The sequence below is a fragment of the Stegastes partitus genome, unplaced genomic scaffold, assembly GCF_000690725.1.
Source record: "Stegastes partitus isolate 25-593 unplaced genomic scaffold, Stegastes_partitus-1.0.2 Scaffold751, whole genome shotgun sequence".
Classification (NCBI taxonomy): domain Eukaryota; kingdom Metazoa; phylum Chordata; class Actinopteri; family Pomacentridae; genus Stegastes; species Stegastes partitus.
In genome coordinates this window covers 318,577-335,647 of record NW_007578482.1, presented here as the reverse complement: position 1 = coordinate 335,647, position 17,071 = coordinate 318,577, and the positions used below count along the sequence as shown (strand labels likewise).

The following is a 17,071-nucleotide window of genomic DNA, read 5'->3' as shown; positions in this document are numbered from 1 at the left end:
CATGAATATGTTTGTTGTGAAAAAATGTACGAAAAATCATAACGTCAAGCAGTGAAGTTCCCGTCCATGTTGTATTCTGAACTCATGTCAACACAGTGAAGCAGCTCTGAACTGCGTTGAACATATTCCTGTTCAAATGGAGCAAGATGAAACTGATAGACCAGTTAAGACCACAGTAGACCTACTGTTTCCCCTTTGAAAATATGAATGTATTAAAAGTGAACAGTCTATTTGATTTCTTGTAAAATGCAAATGCAAGTGCTTTCTAATGTAACCTCAGTTCTCAAAAATATGTGTATCCACATGTACATGTCAGACAGTGTCCTCAATGCTATCCTGCCACATGAAACACTGACATTTAGGGATTTACTTCATCAAGCAGTCATTCTGTCAGATAGCCTGGATTCATCAGAGGTGTGATGAATGACCCATCTTGGAAAAACTGGTATAGACTGGTATAAACTTACTTCCATGTAGGATTAAACAGTTTTCTCATTCAAAGTGCCTCCTGCAGCCTTCTCATCTCCTTGATGTGCAATAAATAACTGGAAGAGCCTCCATGATGGTGGGAGAGAAACGAATTTTAAGCAACAGCAGGAGAAAGAACGGGAGGACCCATAAGTTAATATGATGAATAGCACCCATACTTATACTTCCCAGCTGCACACAGTGGTGGTCTACACAGATAACTAAATAAGGAAAAGCAACCTTAGAAAATAATTGTCATGGCTGGTGCATCATTAGATTATTCATAATTCAACTGTCAAGCAAAAATATTAACATCATATCTAATTTTAGTCTGTTATTTTCAATTAATGTGTAAAATAGCCTAAACCTGTTTTTCTTTTTGTTGTGGAGTATTGTGTGTAGATTGATGAGGAAAAAAATGAATGGAATCAGTTTTCTGACATCCTGACAAGTCTGAAAGACACCTTTTTTTTTTTTTTAAAGTGCATTTGGAAAGTTTTGCTTTCACTTTCACGAGCTGATTTTCACTTGGTGTTTACTTGTATTTTCAGTATGTGTTTGGTTAAGGATCATGGTTTGGATTTATCAGAGGTGTGATGAATGACCCATCTTGGAAAAACTGGTTCAATAAAAACAAAAGAGATCAACATCTTGGGAGCATTAATGCGCGCAGTAGGTTTAATGGTAATGTTAACCTGATTCTTTAGTTGGAAGGCCAAGAACAAACAAATTAGACAGGAGTAAATATGATGTTCGCTGCGTTAAATGCACGAATGACGCAAATTTGTGTTGGAAAAAATTTGCGCAAGTTGAAAAATCTGAACTTTAGCAATCTTTCACGCCGCAATGGCCAATCAGCGTTGAGATTCTCTTAAAAGCTGTTGAATGTCTAACTTTGAATTTTGTTGCCATCAAAATGATGTATGTTGTTGGACCCGATTCTTTAGTTGGAAGCCCAAGAACAAACCGGAGAAATCTTCAATTCACAGATGTAGAATTTATTCAGGTCACAGGTGAAGTGAGGCAGCGCTGGATTCAGAGAGACAGAGAGTAATCTCATCATGTCCAGCTGAACTGAGTTTTTCCAAGTTCAGGTTACAGATATCTTCTTAGGCTGGGACTGCCCCAAACAGAGGCTGGACTTGTACACAACCGAGGTTAATTGGCCAATTACTGTGACATGAACAGGCGAACCACTGTTCATGTGGAAGTTCACTGAAATGTAAACAGAAGCTGCTTGGATCGAATACAAAATGTGTGTGTGTGTGTGTGTGTGTGTGTTGTCCAAAACGTGTGTATCTAAAGCAACTGATGGAAAAGAGGAGTTTGAATGTAGCCTATCTAAATTTCAATAAGTCAACGGTTGAACGCAGAGGACGACGGTCATCAGCCATGGTGGCAACCAGGGGTAACGCCGCGCTTCATTGAGTACATTAACCCTTTATTTGCCTTCTGTGTTGTATGTTTTTTGAGAGTCAGTAACCGGTAATGCATGACACGTTTCTTAAGAACCGGATTTATTGGATAATATTCCCGAGGAGCTTTTAACGACTTGCATTGGTTACAGTTTTGCAAGCACGGCTAAAGTTATGCCAGCCTTAAACAAAAGTTTATTCTACTGAGTACAGAGGCACTAAATATGAGTTTATGTCAAGGTCTGACTGACCAAAAACAGTAAAAAGAGAATGGAGAGCATGAAGAGCAGCAAAACCTAAACATTTTCCCCATACAGTAGTAGTTCTGTCCTTTATATAATCTACAAGACAAAGAACAATCTGAATAATTACTTCATTAAAGACAATCACAAAGGTTTCAACTGTTTATCATGAGAGTAAAACACTAGAGTTTTAAAGCACTCTAAAGTTGTGACATCTCAGAGCAAATGTGAGCCAGCTTGACAGAGACTGTCCTGAATACAACCTGACGTACACAACTACTGAATCAACATGAAGTTACATTGAGACAAACATTTTTTCGCTCACATAAATTCAAATACTAACACAGACTCTGTAAGAAATGGACTAAGATCTATTCCCAAATGAAAAACTTCTTTCATATGGATTAGCTTCAGTTTGCTCTTGGAGTGTGTTCCAGCAAGGCCATCATGTTCAACAGTGCATCTTCTAAGGCTTGAAGGAAATGAGCCACATTATATTCTTTTATTTTCTTTAAAGCTTTAACTTCAAAAAAGATACTACTGTCATTAGGACCGTAGCATATGTTGTATCCAGCTGGTTCAGCAAGATGCAAAAATCCCAGACTGCCCATCTTGGTTGGCACCTTTTGAAGAAGAACAGAGGTAAGAATGCAGTAGTTTTTTGTTTTTTTTTAATTCAATATTGTTTATAAAGTATTAGTTTTGGATTGCTTGTAGAAGAAAATACTCTTCTATTCTGAATTAATGCAATTAGTAAGAGGTGATACAATTTTGAGTCATTTGAGATTTAAGTGATGTTGCACTTCTGTTGTATACTCTTAGGTTGAATCATAGTATTTATGTTTTATGTCACCGTTTCAGTTCTGTTCCTTACCTGGGTTGTAGCAACTGTGTTGTCAAAGGCTGTACTGTAGGAGGGGTCTGTGAAGATGTCAGGTACGGAGGTGTTTTCTTCATCCACCTCCTTTCTCAGACAGTCAAGGAGTCCATAGACACCCTGTCCACTGCATGCCTGTGAGAATTAAGACAATTAAATCTGTTTGCAAGTCCATCATTAGATGTAGTCTTAAAGGTACCTTTTGGAGTTTCCCGTTTACATTTAGTGGCTATTCTTGAGATTTAACAAAGGTTTTAAATGTATTACCTTTCATGTAAAACATCAGCATTGCTGATTTATAATCAGTGTCACAGATTACATTGCAAAAATCTAATATACCTGTTAAAGTTACCAATACAGTGTCGAGAAAAAGTATTTGCCCCCTTCTCAAATTCTTGTTTTTTCGCATATTTTCCCCACTGTAATGTTTAAGATCAAACAGATAAATATCAGACAAAAATAACCCAAGTAAAAACAAAATTCAGTTTTGAAATGATTTTAAATATAATAGCAAAAAAAACTATTCAAAGCTACCTGGCCCTGTGTGGAAAAGTAATTGCCCCCTAAAATGGGCCACCCTCAGCAGCAACAACTGAAATCAAGTGTTGTTTATATATATAATGGGCAATGAGTTTTTCACATCTGTGGATATATTTTGGCCCACTCTTCTTTGCAGAACTGTTTAAATTCAGCAACACTGGAGGGGGTTTGGGCATGAACAGCCTTTTTAAGGTCATGCCACAGCATTTCAATCGGATTCAAGTCTGGACTTTGACTAGACCACTCCAAAACCTTCCTTTTTTTTTTTGAAGCCATTCAGAAGTCAACTTGCTGCTATGTTTAGGATCGTTGTCCTGCTGCAGAACGCAAGTGCGCTTCAGTTTGAGGTCATTAACTGATGGCCGAACATTCTCCTTCCAGATTTTCTGGTAGAGAGCAGAATTCACGGTTCCATCGATCACAGCAAGTCGTGGCGTCAGTGGGCAGGCAGAGGCCTATGGGGTCACCAATGGAAGGGGGAGGGACACCACAGGAGCCCTGCATGGCACTGTGAGCAGTACTGTGGGGGTCTCTGTCTCCAAGTGTAGAGTTATCTACCACACAAACCCAAATACGCCTGGACATTTGTAAAAATTAGTGACAATATATAGAAAACTGAGAGAACAAGACTCAGTTTTTTTTGTACTTATAGTGCATATTTCCAATTTTTGCTGTGTAATATTTTGTTCATGTTCAATTCAAGTTTCTGATTCATTAAAATCCTGAAAAATCCAGCACATTCAGACTGCAGGACTTAATGCTCAATTCAGATTTTTTTGTGAAATCCGATTTTTTTGCGAGTTCATTCACATTTCCAATCAAATACGACTTGTATGTGATCTGCTGTGTGAACTTCATACGACCCAAAAGTGTCCCGCAGAAGAGGACACAGCGACTTCACACACAGTGAGCACGCTCAGTGTTTGCGGAAGTAAACACGGATGGTAATGGTGGAATGTATCTTGCGATTCTAAAGTTGTTTTTTTTTTTTTAAAGTAGTTGTCCAACCAGCGCCAGCACATTTACAACATAATTGCCATGGTTGTGGTGGTATTTTATTACATTTAGTGTCGGATTATCGAGTCATGACTGTAGTTTGAATAACAGGTTGGATAGTATCGTGAACACTGCTTATAGGAAGCCTAAGCAGTTGTTGAAAGGCATCTTTACGCTGACGATGAACTGTACCTCCACCAAACTAAAGCCCTGAGTGGTTCTGTGAATGATACTCACCAAGTTAGTTTTCCACTTGTGTACTTTCATAGCCTTCTCAAGGAAATCAACTTTTTCTGTATTCTGTGTAAAACAGACAGAAGCAAAGATGACAACAATGGTACAAGTTGTTACGAGGAGGGGATCTGGGAACCCAGGTGCGGACACAGATACAGGCAGGTGAATTAAACAAAAGAGTTTACGAAGTGACAAATTAAACAGAAACCAATGTAGAGGGGGGGATGCTAAACTGAGGGGGAAAACGGAACGGGGAACTCCAGACTGAAATTAGAAAAAAAATACAAAAACCTATGAAAAACTCAAAATTAACACCAAGGGGAAAAACTAAGGAAAGTAACGTGAAATAAACTAAAACTACAACAAAACGGGAATACTCACAAAACAGGTCAAACTGGAGGGTGCAGACAGGTAATAACACAAGTCATCATTTGTTGCAGATTTGTGTTTATTTATCTGCCGCTGTGCAGCAACACTCCCAATATTATGAACTAAAGAAGCCTACAGCAGTACCTCTGCCAGCTGGTTCCACTAACCTGCCTGATCAGCTGTGTCAGATACTGAGCTGAGACCAAGGAGAATTACAACTCAACTCCCATCAGCTGTAAGAAAACACTATTACATGCTATATTGAAGGAGGTTTCAGTACTGTGAATGAAAAAAAAACTTCTCAAAGGTTTTTGAGTAGCCATAGTTACAATGCGCAAGACTTGAACTAGAACTTTCTGTCTTATCATACCTGTTTTTTGGGATCATCAAAGGCCTTGAGAAATGCAACTGAGGCACTTGAGGTTGTAGGAAAAATGTCTATACCTCCATCTTTGAACGTACGTAGGGAGGCAGTTTCATACGACGGACAGGGTCTCTGATGCATCCTACCAAGAGAATCAGGAGGAATAGTTTCATCTTAACAAAGACAGTCCTGAAACTTGTTGATCCACCCAACAAATTATTTCACACTAAAGTTTCTTGGCAATAAAAATTTCCTTTCACCACTGTGTAAATGTGTATTAATTATTTATTTATTTGTTTTTTACTTGAAACCCTTCGAGCTCATGAGTTTTCAGCATCTCACCTGTAGTAGGCCAGCTGTATTGCAATCTGTATGAAAGCATCAGGGCTCATCTTATGGGCCTTTAGAGCACTTTTCCCAAAGTGGTCAAATGACAAAACCTCCAAATCCATGTCATGGGGGATTCTGTGGTGGGAAACAGCAACATTTGGAGACCGTGAGACTTTTAATTTGGTAGTTCTTAAATGTATGATATGTCTAATATACACTGTTGAAAAAAACGAGGGAACGCTTAATCAACACAGTATACAATGAAGCTGCTTGGATATCGCTCTGTCCAGTTAGGAAACTTAAATGATTGTGAATCAGGATCATCTGCTTGGTTGCAAATGAAATCAACAAGAGGTGGGCAGAAGAGGCAACAGCAAGAGAACCCCTAAAAAGGGAATCGTTTTTCAGGTGGTGGTCACAGGCCACTTCTCTCTCCTTTTCCTTCCTGACTGATTTGTCTCTAATTTTGCATTTTTGCTAGTGCCGTTGTCACTGCTAGTAGCATGAGACAGTACCTGCAGCACATCCAGGTTGCACAGGAAGTCCAGCTCCTCAACCATGGCACATTTAGATTTAGACTGTTTGCTGTGTCTTCAAGCACAGTCTCAAGAGTGTGGAGGAGATACCAAGAGATGGGCTGTTACCCGAGGAGAGCTGGATAAGGCCGTAGAAGAGCAACAACCCCGCAGCAGGACAAATATCTGCTTCTTCATGCAAGGAGGAACAGGAGGAGCACTGGCAAACTGTCAGAAACAGACTCCATGTGGGGCATGAGGGCCCGACTGATGCCACCTGTGCTCACAGCCCACCACCACACAAGCTTAACTGGCATTTGCTAGAAATGAAGCTGACTGAGAGAATGCCAAGAGTGTGAAATGCTGTCATCAAAGCAAAAGGGGACTACTTTAAAGAATCTACAATATAAAGCATATTTTGATTTGTTTAACACTTTTTTGTTTACTACATAATTCCATATGTGCTCTTTCATAGTTTTGATGTCTTCAGCATTAATCTACAATGTAAAAAAATAAATAAAACAAATAAAAACCATTAAATGAGAAGGTGTGTCCAAATTTTTAAATGGTACTGTACATATTTATGCTATAACCATTTGGGGCAAATCAGAGATGGTCCAACAGAAATTGTTCCAAAAAGTTGAAGGTTTGAAATGGAGTGACCCACGTTTTTAAGGTTTTTGGTAGCTCTTAATGGTCCTAATTTGTAGTATTTAGTATTTATTTGATCTTAAACTTCTGGAACTTGTTATACGATTTTGCCTTGTTTAAATATCTTATACTATTTTATTCTCTTTAACTCATTTTTTGCTTTGTGAACCTATTTCTGTTGCTGCTGGACCGTTGACATGCACAGCAACTCAGGTTGATTTAAATATGCTTTATAAATAAACTTGATTTGATTTGATATACATAAAAGGCTCACATGTCCATCTTCTGCTTTGCCATCTCAATGTCCTTCTTGATATCAGGTGTGATGTTGAAGTGTAGTTTGTGGGCCATGGGCAAAGGAACCATGTCAGACTGCATTTTTTCTGGTTTCTTTCTGTTCCTGTACATAAAAACAAAGAAATGATACAGGAGATGGGATCAAATCAAACCTAGTGAAAAACAAAAGTTACATTTAAAGACTCCCTCCCATGAAACATTTTTAATCTTGTTAATATGACACCTCTCTATCATAGGGAAAATAATTAGTCACTCCGATGGCTTAGCATTTCCTCCTTGGCACTATAGTGACAATATGGACTCAGACTTCTGGGGTTTCATACGTAGTAGTCTAAAGAAACCAGTGTGGTCCACTTGCAGGGTAAGGATTTCCATATCCGAGGACAAGCAGATAAGAATAGAGTTTGATAACATACTCAAGCTGTAGGCTGACGTTAGTTATTACTGTTTCATAGCATTACAGTAATACATAAAAAAAAAATTGATATTCTGATACATTGACTTGTAGGTGATCCTGTACAATTCAGTCTTTTTTTCAAAATCGGTAAAGGGTTTGAACAAATATAGCTTACTTGTTCCAACATTCTAACTTTCTATTGTAGCACAGAGTAGTTTCACATTAGAAAAAGGGAGAAAAGAATCTGTTAGCCTGTTATGTTGAAATGTATGCAAGCATTACGATAGACATTCCTGCCAGTGGTTTCACCCTTGGCCACTAGTCTATGGGAGGTAGTAATGGCCCAGTAAAGGTACAGCAGAGAAAACAACAATGCTGCTTTTATGAAAGAGCTGTTTTGTTTTATTTGGAAATCCATAGATTCATAGTCGAGGAGGGTTTATTTACCAAAATATTTTCAGACACCAAAGTTTTGTCTTCTTGTCTTTTGTAGAGCAACTTCTTATCAGTTATCAGTTTCAAAAGGGCAACATCTTCATTTTTCCTTAATTTTCATGGTGGACATGCCACAAGGACAGAAATACATTCAACATATACCTCAAGGACTCGCAGGTTTTGGCCAGTAGCACTAGATACAAACAGAATCTTTGTTTGCAGCAAAGCAACAACATGATTCAACAACAACAAAAAATCTGAAATGGCTGTAACTACAAAATCTCATTGATTTCTGTTGTACTTACATAGATGCGATAATATAGTCACTTATGCCCATATGGACTGTACCATCACAAACGGCATGTGACGCATTGAAACCATGTGTCCCATTTTCTCCAATTATTAACTGAAAGAAAGATCAACACAAACCAAACATTAGCATTAAATCCCAAATCTTTATGAGTCTGTTTGTTACTCCATGTAGGATTATGTTACTCAGCTTCTACAGATGGCTCTTTTTTTGTTAGCCGCTTTGTCTCATCTCTTCATTCCTGGCCCAACGGGGTGTGATCATTTTCTCCAAGCCTGACATGCGTACTGTCAGCTGGTTAGGTAAATCCAGCCAGGGACATGATGAGTCATTCCAGTTAATCTAACTAAAACCTTTGCTATATTCTAGGGATAAATTGAAATTACCCTTCAGAAGAAGCTTTGTGAAGTTGTTTGTGTATGTTGTCATAACATTGTTATCTGTAATGAGGTAATCAAGTCCTCCTTGTCATCTGAGTGTCATCTGAACATGCTTCAATCAAAAGATACCAATTTTTAGAAATCTGGATTTTGTACAAAGGAGTTAACATGGTCACCACCAGAAAACAGAGCACAATATGATGTTCAGACATTCTGACCACTGTATACATTTACATTTTAAGTGCATATTCTTATTTTTGAACAGATGTTCTAAAAGTGTTTGTTTGAAAAGATGAACAAGAAATATTTAAACAAGAACTGTTTTCATTTATGTTTGAAAACCACAAAACATTTGTGAAACTAAAACAAGTTAATAATTGATTGATTTCATGTTATATGACCTGCAGCGATTTGTCAAACCAGCGGTTAGCACTGTTCCACTGGCTGCCACCTCCATACAACATCTGGAGCGCAGAACGTCTGCTGTATGTTTCATCAGATGCTTGAGGCATGGGTCCATCCAAACACACTGTGCAGATGCTCCTTTCAATGGCCGACAGTGATTCTTTATTGGTCTCATCTGAACAAATAAAATACAAACACAAAACAAACACGACATTACAGCATGTCATGTCATGAAACACACAAGTACATCCCACGATTGTTGTTGTCTTTTTTGATATATTTGGACAGGAAAATGTTTGATCGTCATTAAAACAGTGCCTACAGATAAAGGTGATATACTTGAATAGCACCACAATGAGAATTTGCTTTGTCTATCATTTATTGAACAAATTAATATGTTTTTAACAATGTTCTTATTATTCAATAAACAGATATACACAGAAAAAAAAAACAACCACGTAAAATCAAAAAACACCAACAAACAAAGAATGAACTGCTCCTCTTACAATAAAGTCGACTGATAAATCTATGTCCCGCAAAAGTGTTATCTTTTATTATCTGCTAATTTACTATTACCAAAGTGAGATGTGTAGGTCAGTGATGTCACTAGTGTAGTTGCAGATGCCTGGATGCGATGTGGTGCGAGGTGTTGTCTGATGTAGAGACATAAACCAAATGACAGGGTGGCCACAGCCACAAGCAGGAGGAGAGAGAGAGAGAGCAGAGGCCTTTAACAAGACTTCAGAGGCTATTTTTAACCTCACACAGAAACTCGAATCACTCTCCCCTGATGCACCCAAGTTCATTCTAGGAGATTTCAACAACTGTCCAGTTAAAAAAAATCCCTGCGTATCAATATGTTGACTGTCCCACCAGGAAAAATAAGACTCTGGACCTGGGCTATGGATCTGTCAAAAACACTTACACTGCATCCCTGCTTCCTCCTCTAGGGGCATCCGATCAGCAGAACACAGCAGGTACAAATGAACCATTTCCATAGGCTCCCCTCAGGGTTGTGTTTTATCTCAGTTGTTATTTATATTGTACACAAACTCTTGAACAAGCACTTTCCCAAACAGGCATCTTTTTAAATATGCAGATGATGCTGCCTTAGTGAGCCTCCTACATGATGGCGAGGAAGAGCATGGGCCATCATTCCTTCAGTTGTGTGAGAGGGCAAACCTTGTCTTCAACACCTCTAAGACAAAGGAAAGGCTAACACCTCCAGACCAGCAGGACCGTCCTCCTACTCTCCAATATCCGCTCCCTCCACAACAAGTTGGAGGAGCTACGTTTGCTTAGACAAACCCGCAGAGTGGAGGGACTGCTGTGTGTTTGCTTGAACATAAACATGGCTCTATGACAACATCCCAGAAGGACATACAGCTGGAGGGGATGCAGACAGACAGACAGCTAGCTCTGGGCAGCATCTGTGGCTTCACCATCGCTACACCATTGTGTGAGTCTTTGTGTCCCTGATGACCTACCAGGACCTGAAGAGGTTCGCCATGTTTAGCGAATGGCGGCGTGCATGGATGCAGCGCCCCCTTCAGGAAACAGCAACAGCAAACGTTTAGTGTCTTATCCCAGATGTTCATTCCGCAAAACTTGCTGGTTGAATAATCCTGAAGAAACGCTCTCTCATCTTGTCTGTACTGCTGTGTGTGTACAGCAAAATGACAATAAACCTGATTTGATTTGATTTGATTTGATTTGATTTGACAGCAGTGTTGTGCTCACCCTTGATCAGGCTGATGTAAGCTTTGCTCCAGGAGTCACGGTCCAGGGTGGTAAGGACGCCGACAGGCTCCGCATTGCTTTCTGGTGAGGAGTTGCAGATTCTTTCTAGCTGAACATAAAGCTGATCAACTGTCAACGGCGTCCCGTCACTGTTGTAGACCTCCAACACAAAGAACTGATCCAAAGGGAGGGGGGGATACACATGAGAGCAAGGTTGGATTAGAATTCAGTCAATGTGGGCAACATCCCAAGGTCACTGCTGACAAGCTGAATGTCACTTTAATGGCATTAACTTTAATCTTTTTTCTAGTTATCCAGCTTTAATGCTTTCACCCAAACCATAGAGGTTCCCACATATTTCCTTATGACACAGAGCAAAACAATGCAGCCTCAACCCTCCTGTCATCTCAGCAAGACAAAATACTGCCAGCACAGCTGTAAAGGGGTCAAGCCTAAAGGAGTTGATTATATCTGTTGACAGAAATGCATTTTCTTTTGCAAAATGAACAAAAATGAATATAGCACTTCTCCAACCTGATGACCACCAGCATTCATAATTCCAGGCTTCTTTTTAATGCGGTAGATCTGCTTGTAAGTCACACCACAAACTGCAAAACCCAGCATCTTGGTTGTAATTGTGATGAGTTTGATTGCTACTTCAGGGCAACAATAATCAATAATACCAGCAAACAGAATTTTTTTAAAAAATCTTCCATTCAGAGTGATATCCAATGGGAACATTCTAGCCTGGCTGGTATGTATTGTCATGAAAACAGCATTAGACCTGAAGCCCTCTTCTTGTTCCTGTGAGCTTATTCCTACCTTCCTTTATACAGCTATTTCAATTCTGTACTTATAACCTCTTTACCATAGTAAGTGACTTCCTGCCACTTGGTGTCATCATTTCTGATCTAAAAACTGCTTTAGTTAAAACTTTATAAAATAAATTTTTACCAGTTTAAAATTTTGTTTTCAATCATCAACTCAAACACTAAATCCTAACCCTAAATGTTTTAGGACACATGGCAGCACAGACACAGTCCTACTAAATGTAAGGAATGGCATTAAAATACATCTTGACACTAATAAGCTTTCAGTGCAGCTGCACTGGTGAGAGATGTAGACAGCAGCCACTTCCTTCAGTCATCCTCGCCAATCTGCGTTCAGTACGCAACAAGACAGACGAACTTCAAGCTAACTCCGTGTATATGCACGAGTAAAGGACTTTTGCAATTTTGGCATTCAGCGAAACCTGGCTAGGCAGCAATGACAGCCAAAGTTTTCCGCATATAGACGGCTTTGGGACACCAATACGGCTCGACCGTGACAGTCAGCCGACAGATCAGAAACGTGATGGCAGTGTACGCCTATATGTTAACAAACAGTGGTGTTCTACTGTGATAGTGAGGGAGAGACTGTGTGCTGCGAACTTTGAACTCCTGGCTGTTTCCATTCATCCTTTTTACCTTCCAAGAGAATTCCTTCAGCTATTTTTTTTTTTTTTATCCTGGTCTACATCCACCTTAAAGCAAAGGCAGCTGCAGCTTCAGATCACATCAGGACTGTGCTGAACAGACTGGAAATCATGTCCCCTGACTCTCCAAATTGTACCTGTTTACTTTCTAGAACCTCATCCAAAGCATGTGCAAGAACCTCTCTTTGAGCTGAGTTTTTTAATTTTCCTTTGTCAAGTTCTTCTTGTTAGGAATTATAAAAGCAGTAATGTAACTGATGTTGCACTTCTGGATATTGCACATTGCTGAACATGTACAATACTGAACATGTATGGCTTAAGTAGTACAAAAATGACATACAAAAATATACATACGACAATACCTCAGACACAGATTTGTGATGTTATCCTCCTCACCTGAGAGTTATGTGCTACGATGACATGTTTGGGGGGGTTGGAGCTCTTGGCATGGAACACCAGAGAGTCTGTCTCCAGACCAGGGATGCGACAGGATGACAGTATTTTGGTGTACTGCTTCATACACAGGGGCTTCCCTCCCATATACTCAACTGGTAGTGTCTCACTGTAAAACATACAGGATCTGTCAGTAAACACAAACCTAGCAATCTATGCTATTATTTTGTCACTTAAATCTAAAGCTACAGCATTTAAATTAAGTTGCTATTAGTACTTTGACTAATACTTTGAGTAATTAGTGTTGCCTTCATTTTTGACAAGTTTATCCTGATCTCCAATTCAATTCAATTCAATTTTATTCATGTAGCGCAGTTTACAACATGTCATCTCACTGCGCTTTACATAGTAAAGTATAGACCTTACAAATTTAGACAGAGAACCCAACAATCCAAAAATCTCCTGCATGACAAGAGAAATTAGAAAGCCTGCACCAGTTACAAGATAGTAGGTTGTTGTGATACTTGATACACGGTTTGATGCGCTGAAACTACATAGGCAGGTCTGGCTAAAGGCCTTTTTTTTGGGGTCTCGACATAGTTCTTTATGTAACCAAGGCACTCCCTGGTTTGGTCACACAGGCCTCTCACTGCAAACCATGTGGGGGGAAACACAACATTACTTTTTTAACTTGTTATCCAGTAGTAATTTGCATTTTCCAGGATAACTTTTACTACCAAACCTGCTAGGTATTGCAGCTGTCTGTGCTGTCAGTAACATTTTGAGTTGTGTTGATAGATGGCAGAAAAGACAAAGGGGTTTGTCCACAAACTATTTAGCTTCACTCTCCCATGATTGCACTCAGAAGATGGTTGTGTATGCACATTGGATGACATGGTTTACAGTGCTGCTTGTGGCATTTTATCTAACAGATTATCAAATGTTTTTTTTTTTTAAATTGGACAAACAACCAGTGGCTGCAGCAGTCAAGTGGGGGGAAAAACGAGGCAAATGGAAACTAAACTGGGAAAAAGGGAATGTTTTGAGGTCATTACTCACTTTTCAACCTGTGTCTTAAATTCCAGAACCGCTGCGATCATTTCGGCAGCACACCTAAGCAGAGAAATAATGGTTTTTCATTGAACTGATATTTCCATGACATTACAATACATAAAGATGGGGATTTAAAAATGAGAGTAAATCAGCAGAGAGAACAGAAGGAATTTGTTTTTCTGGGACTCACAAAGTGACAGTAGGTAGAAATAAAACAAATAAATAGGAACAAGAAAGAAAGAAAGAAGCTGTGTAAGTGAATGGATGGCAAAATAGTTTGTGATATTGTAACATAATGAGTGCTGGAATTGCTGTGTGCGGTCAACCTTATTTGTCCATGCTTATCCCTGAAGTCCATTCTGGGAAAAACACCCCCAACGTTGGAATGAACAACCACAGAAGTCCGGCAGGTAAGATAATAAACCCGAGTCACATGATCTGCTAACTACATTTACAACAGACAGGCACAAACAAACATGAAGATAAAAACACAGGCACTCGCATTTAAAGGCAGTGGTTAAAAAAAAATCAAGTTCCTTAGAGAAATAACTATGATACTTAGGAAAGTACTTGACCTGTTTTATGGAGCCTTTGCTTGCTTTCATGTCAGCTGTCTTTTTCTAAACTTGAGGTAAAATTCTACAAAATGCCTGAATGACGCTTCAACACTTGTAAAGTGAAATCTGGTTCCTACGACATACAACAGAATTAAGTACATCCTTGTGTGGGTACCACAGGTGCTCCAAAGAGGAATTTGTTAAGTTTTGTGATTTAATCAGAGCTTTTACTCCTCCAGTCAACTTATGGAACCTGACACCTTGACCACCCACTCACATGAACAGAAGCAAAACTGCAGCGCAATTTGTGTTCTCTCTCCTCCCTCAACAGCTCATCCCTTTCCCAGTCCTCTCTTCCTCACTGGTTGCGGCTGGAAAAGACCCACCAAACTGTTTTCCTCCAGCAGCGACTTGACAGCCTGCCTGCCCGAAGCACAGAACTCACACCCACTCAAGTCAAAGAAGAGGGCTGTTGTCCAGATGACAGAAAAGTGTACAGAGTTACACTTTTAGATCATTTACATTAACTGGTGCCTATTTGGTCCTTTGTAGGCCTGATAGTGACTGGGAATGTGAGCCAGTCACTTGGTTAAATTGGGCCCAATATGCATCTTGGATGTCTGGAGGTGTGTGTTGTGGATTGTTCTGAAGGTCTGCATTGTCATGGCCTCCTCCTGATGACACAAACTTCCCACCTTCCTGACAGAAGTGGAAGGTGTCTTCCTTTAAGGTTGCTCATCTGGTGTGGTGCCTTAATGTCTCTGCTTCTTAGATCATACTGGACTCTTTCTCCAATCTGTGACTGAAAATGGATGAAAACTTGTTCGTTCTCTGTCGTAAAGCTGGTTATGGCTGGTTGATCCTACAATGTTAACTCACCAATAAAGGTACAAATGTTGTTTTGATGTCAATAACCTTTTTTGATTAGTTACACAGGACTCTTTGCTTAGATCTATTCATTTATATGCATGTTTATGTGGCAAATTAGGAATTTAATGATGGTTAAGGTTCATACACTGTGTTTAGTTTTGTTCTGTCTACCACAAGTCCATACTTGAGAATGAAATACGATACTGAATGATTTCATTGTTATACAACATACATGTCATGTAACTGCAGGGCCATGTAACTTTAGTCATGGTCATAATGCCTCTTCATTGGCCCAGAGTCAGCTATTAATGTAGCTGTTGAGCTCACCCAGTTGTCAGTGTTCTCTGCTCTGATCTCCAGGCGCCTCTGCAGTCTCTCTCCAACCCCTCCTGCTTTCTGAAACTCTTCTACCAGTGCTTTTGTGCGTTTCAGCTCATCCTCCTCCACAATGGACTCCAGAAGGCTGAGGTAGCGCTCACAGGTCTGCTGCAGAGGGGGGACAGGCATCTTGGGCAGTCCTGTCTGGTGGGTGAAGTATCTGCCAGTCACCAGAGAGGCTGATACAGACTTCACCAAGTGACAGGATTTCACCAAGCCACAGGGATGTAGCAGCCCAACGTTTACCTGACAGATACAAGAATATGTTTGTTACATCAGTTGAGTACATCAGGCAAAACACACCTAGTTATAAACACTACCTTTATGCAAGCATCCAGAGATACTGGTACCCAAAAAGTGTCTTCTAGCTGATGGAACTTCAGTGTGCTACATTATAAAGAGATACAGTTAAATGAAGAGATGTTACGTACCATAGTTCTGGTGCAAATCCTCAACATTGTTCCTTTAGAGAAATGTCTATAGATTAAGGCCTGACAGTATTCAACTGTTCAAATGGCTCTGCAAAAGAAGAGCTTCTAGTAAGAAATGGGAGGATGGAAACCACTCCTCTGTTCCTAACGTTCACACTAAGAATTATCCTAAATAAACCGGATAAAAGGCTGTCAGTTGAAGAGTTGTGTTTATTTTGTGCTGCAGTTTACTCTCTGTATATTGCCAAAATATGGAAAGGCTTCAGAAAGTTAAAGTGCAAAAAGTGAAAAAGTGACCTCCATGCCTTCATTTTTGATGTTTCAATCATATGTTTAATCATTCACAACATTTTGTATGTATTCATTTAATAATAATAGTAATTATTCATCCTTAGAATGTTCAGAACATTTAAAGCAACCTCCTTGTAATGAAGTTTCCCAGAAAAGCAAACCTCCTTCCTTTTCACTGTTCTCTCCATCAGCCTGACATTGACTGTCTGAAGACACAGCATCTGGATTTCCAAGGAACACAAAGTCTCTAGTCTTCAAACCTCCAATGCAAATAAGATAAAATATGTCATCATTTACTGGACAGCCAAAACCATCAATAAGCATAGATAGAGGATTCTAATTGGCAGAAAGAGTCTGAGGGGAGGACACAGGAAACAGGAATAAGACTTTGCCAAAAACATAAAAAAACTTAAGTGTGCAATAAAAAATTCACGTACTTTTCTCTGCAGAGGTGATGAACTAAGATCTTTCAATAAATAAAAGATCTTAATAGTGTCTCTTAAATTTTTTGGGTTCAAGTTTCATCCACCACAAAGCATTCTGAACCCTCCAGTTTTTGCACATTTTGCTGTTATAAAAGTAGTTTTAAATGGGGAAAAACCCCCAAAAACATTGCTTTAGATTCATAATGACAAAATTAAACTTTTCTTTTTAGAAGT

At 39.4% G+C, this 17,071-nt stretch overlaps 1 protein-coding gene across 1 annotated transcript; it reads right to left on the bottom strand.

The window, feature by feature from the left end:
- Positions 1-2,999: 2,999 nt before the first annotated feature.
- Positions 3,000-16,148, bottom strand: LOC103364478 (carnitine O-acetyltransferase-like; the record flags this gene model as incomplete). Its single annotated transcript, XM_008291609.1, has 13 exons — positions 16,122-16,148; positions 15,640-15,936; positions 14,212-14,330; positions 13,892-13,945; positions 12,836-13,001; positions 10,966-11,140; positions 9,222-9,400; positions 8,436-8,536; positions 7,276-7,395; positions 5,848-5,970; positions 5,512-5,647; positions 4,776-4,838; positions 3,000-3,137 (listed from the first exon to the last, which is right to left on the bottom strand). Coding segments are annotated over exons 1-13 (1,698 nt in total), but the record flags the coding sequence as incomplete, so codon positions are not given.
- Between the last annotated feature and the right edge of the window lie 923 nt (positions 16,149-17,071).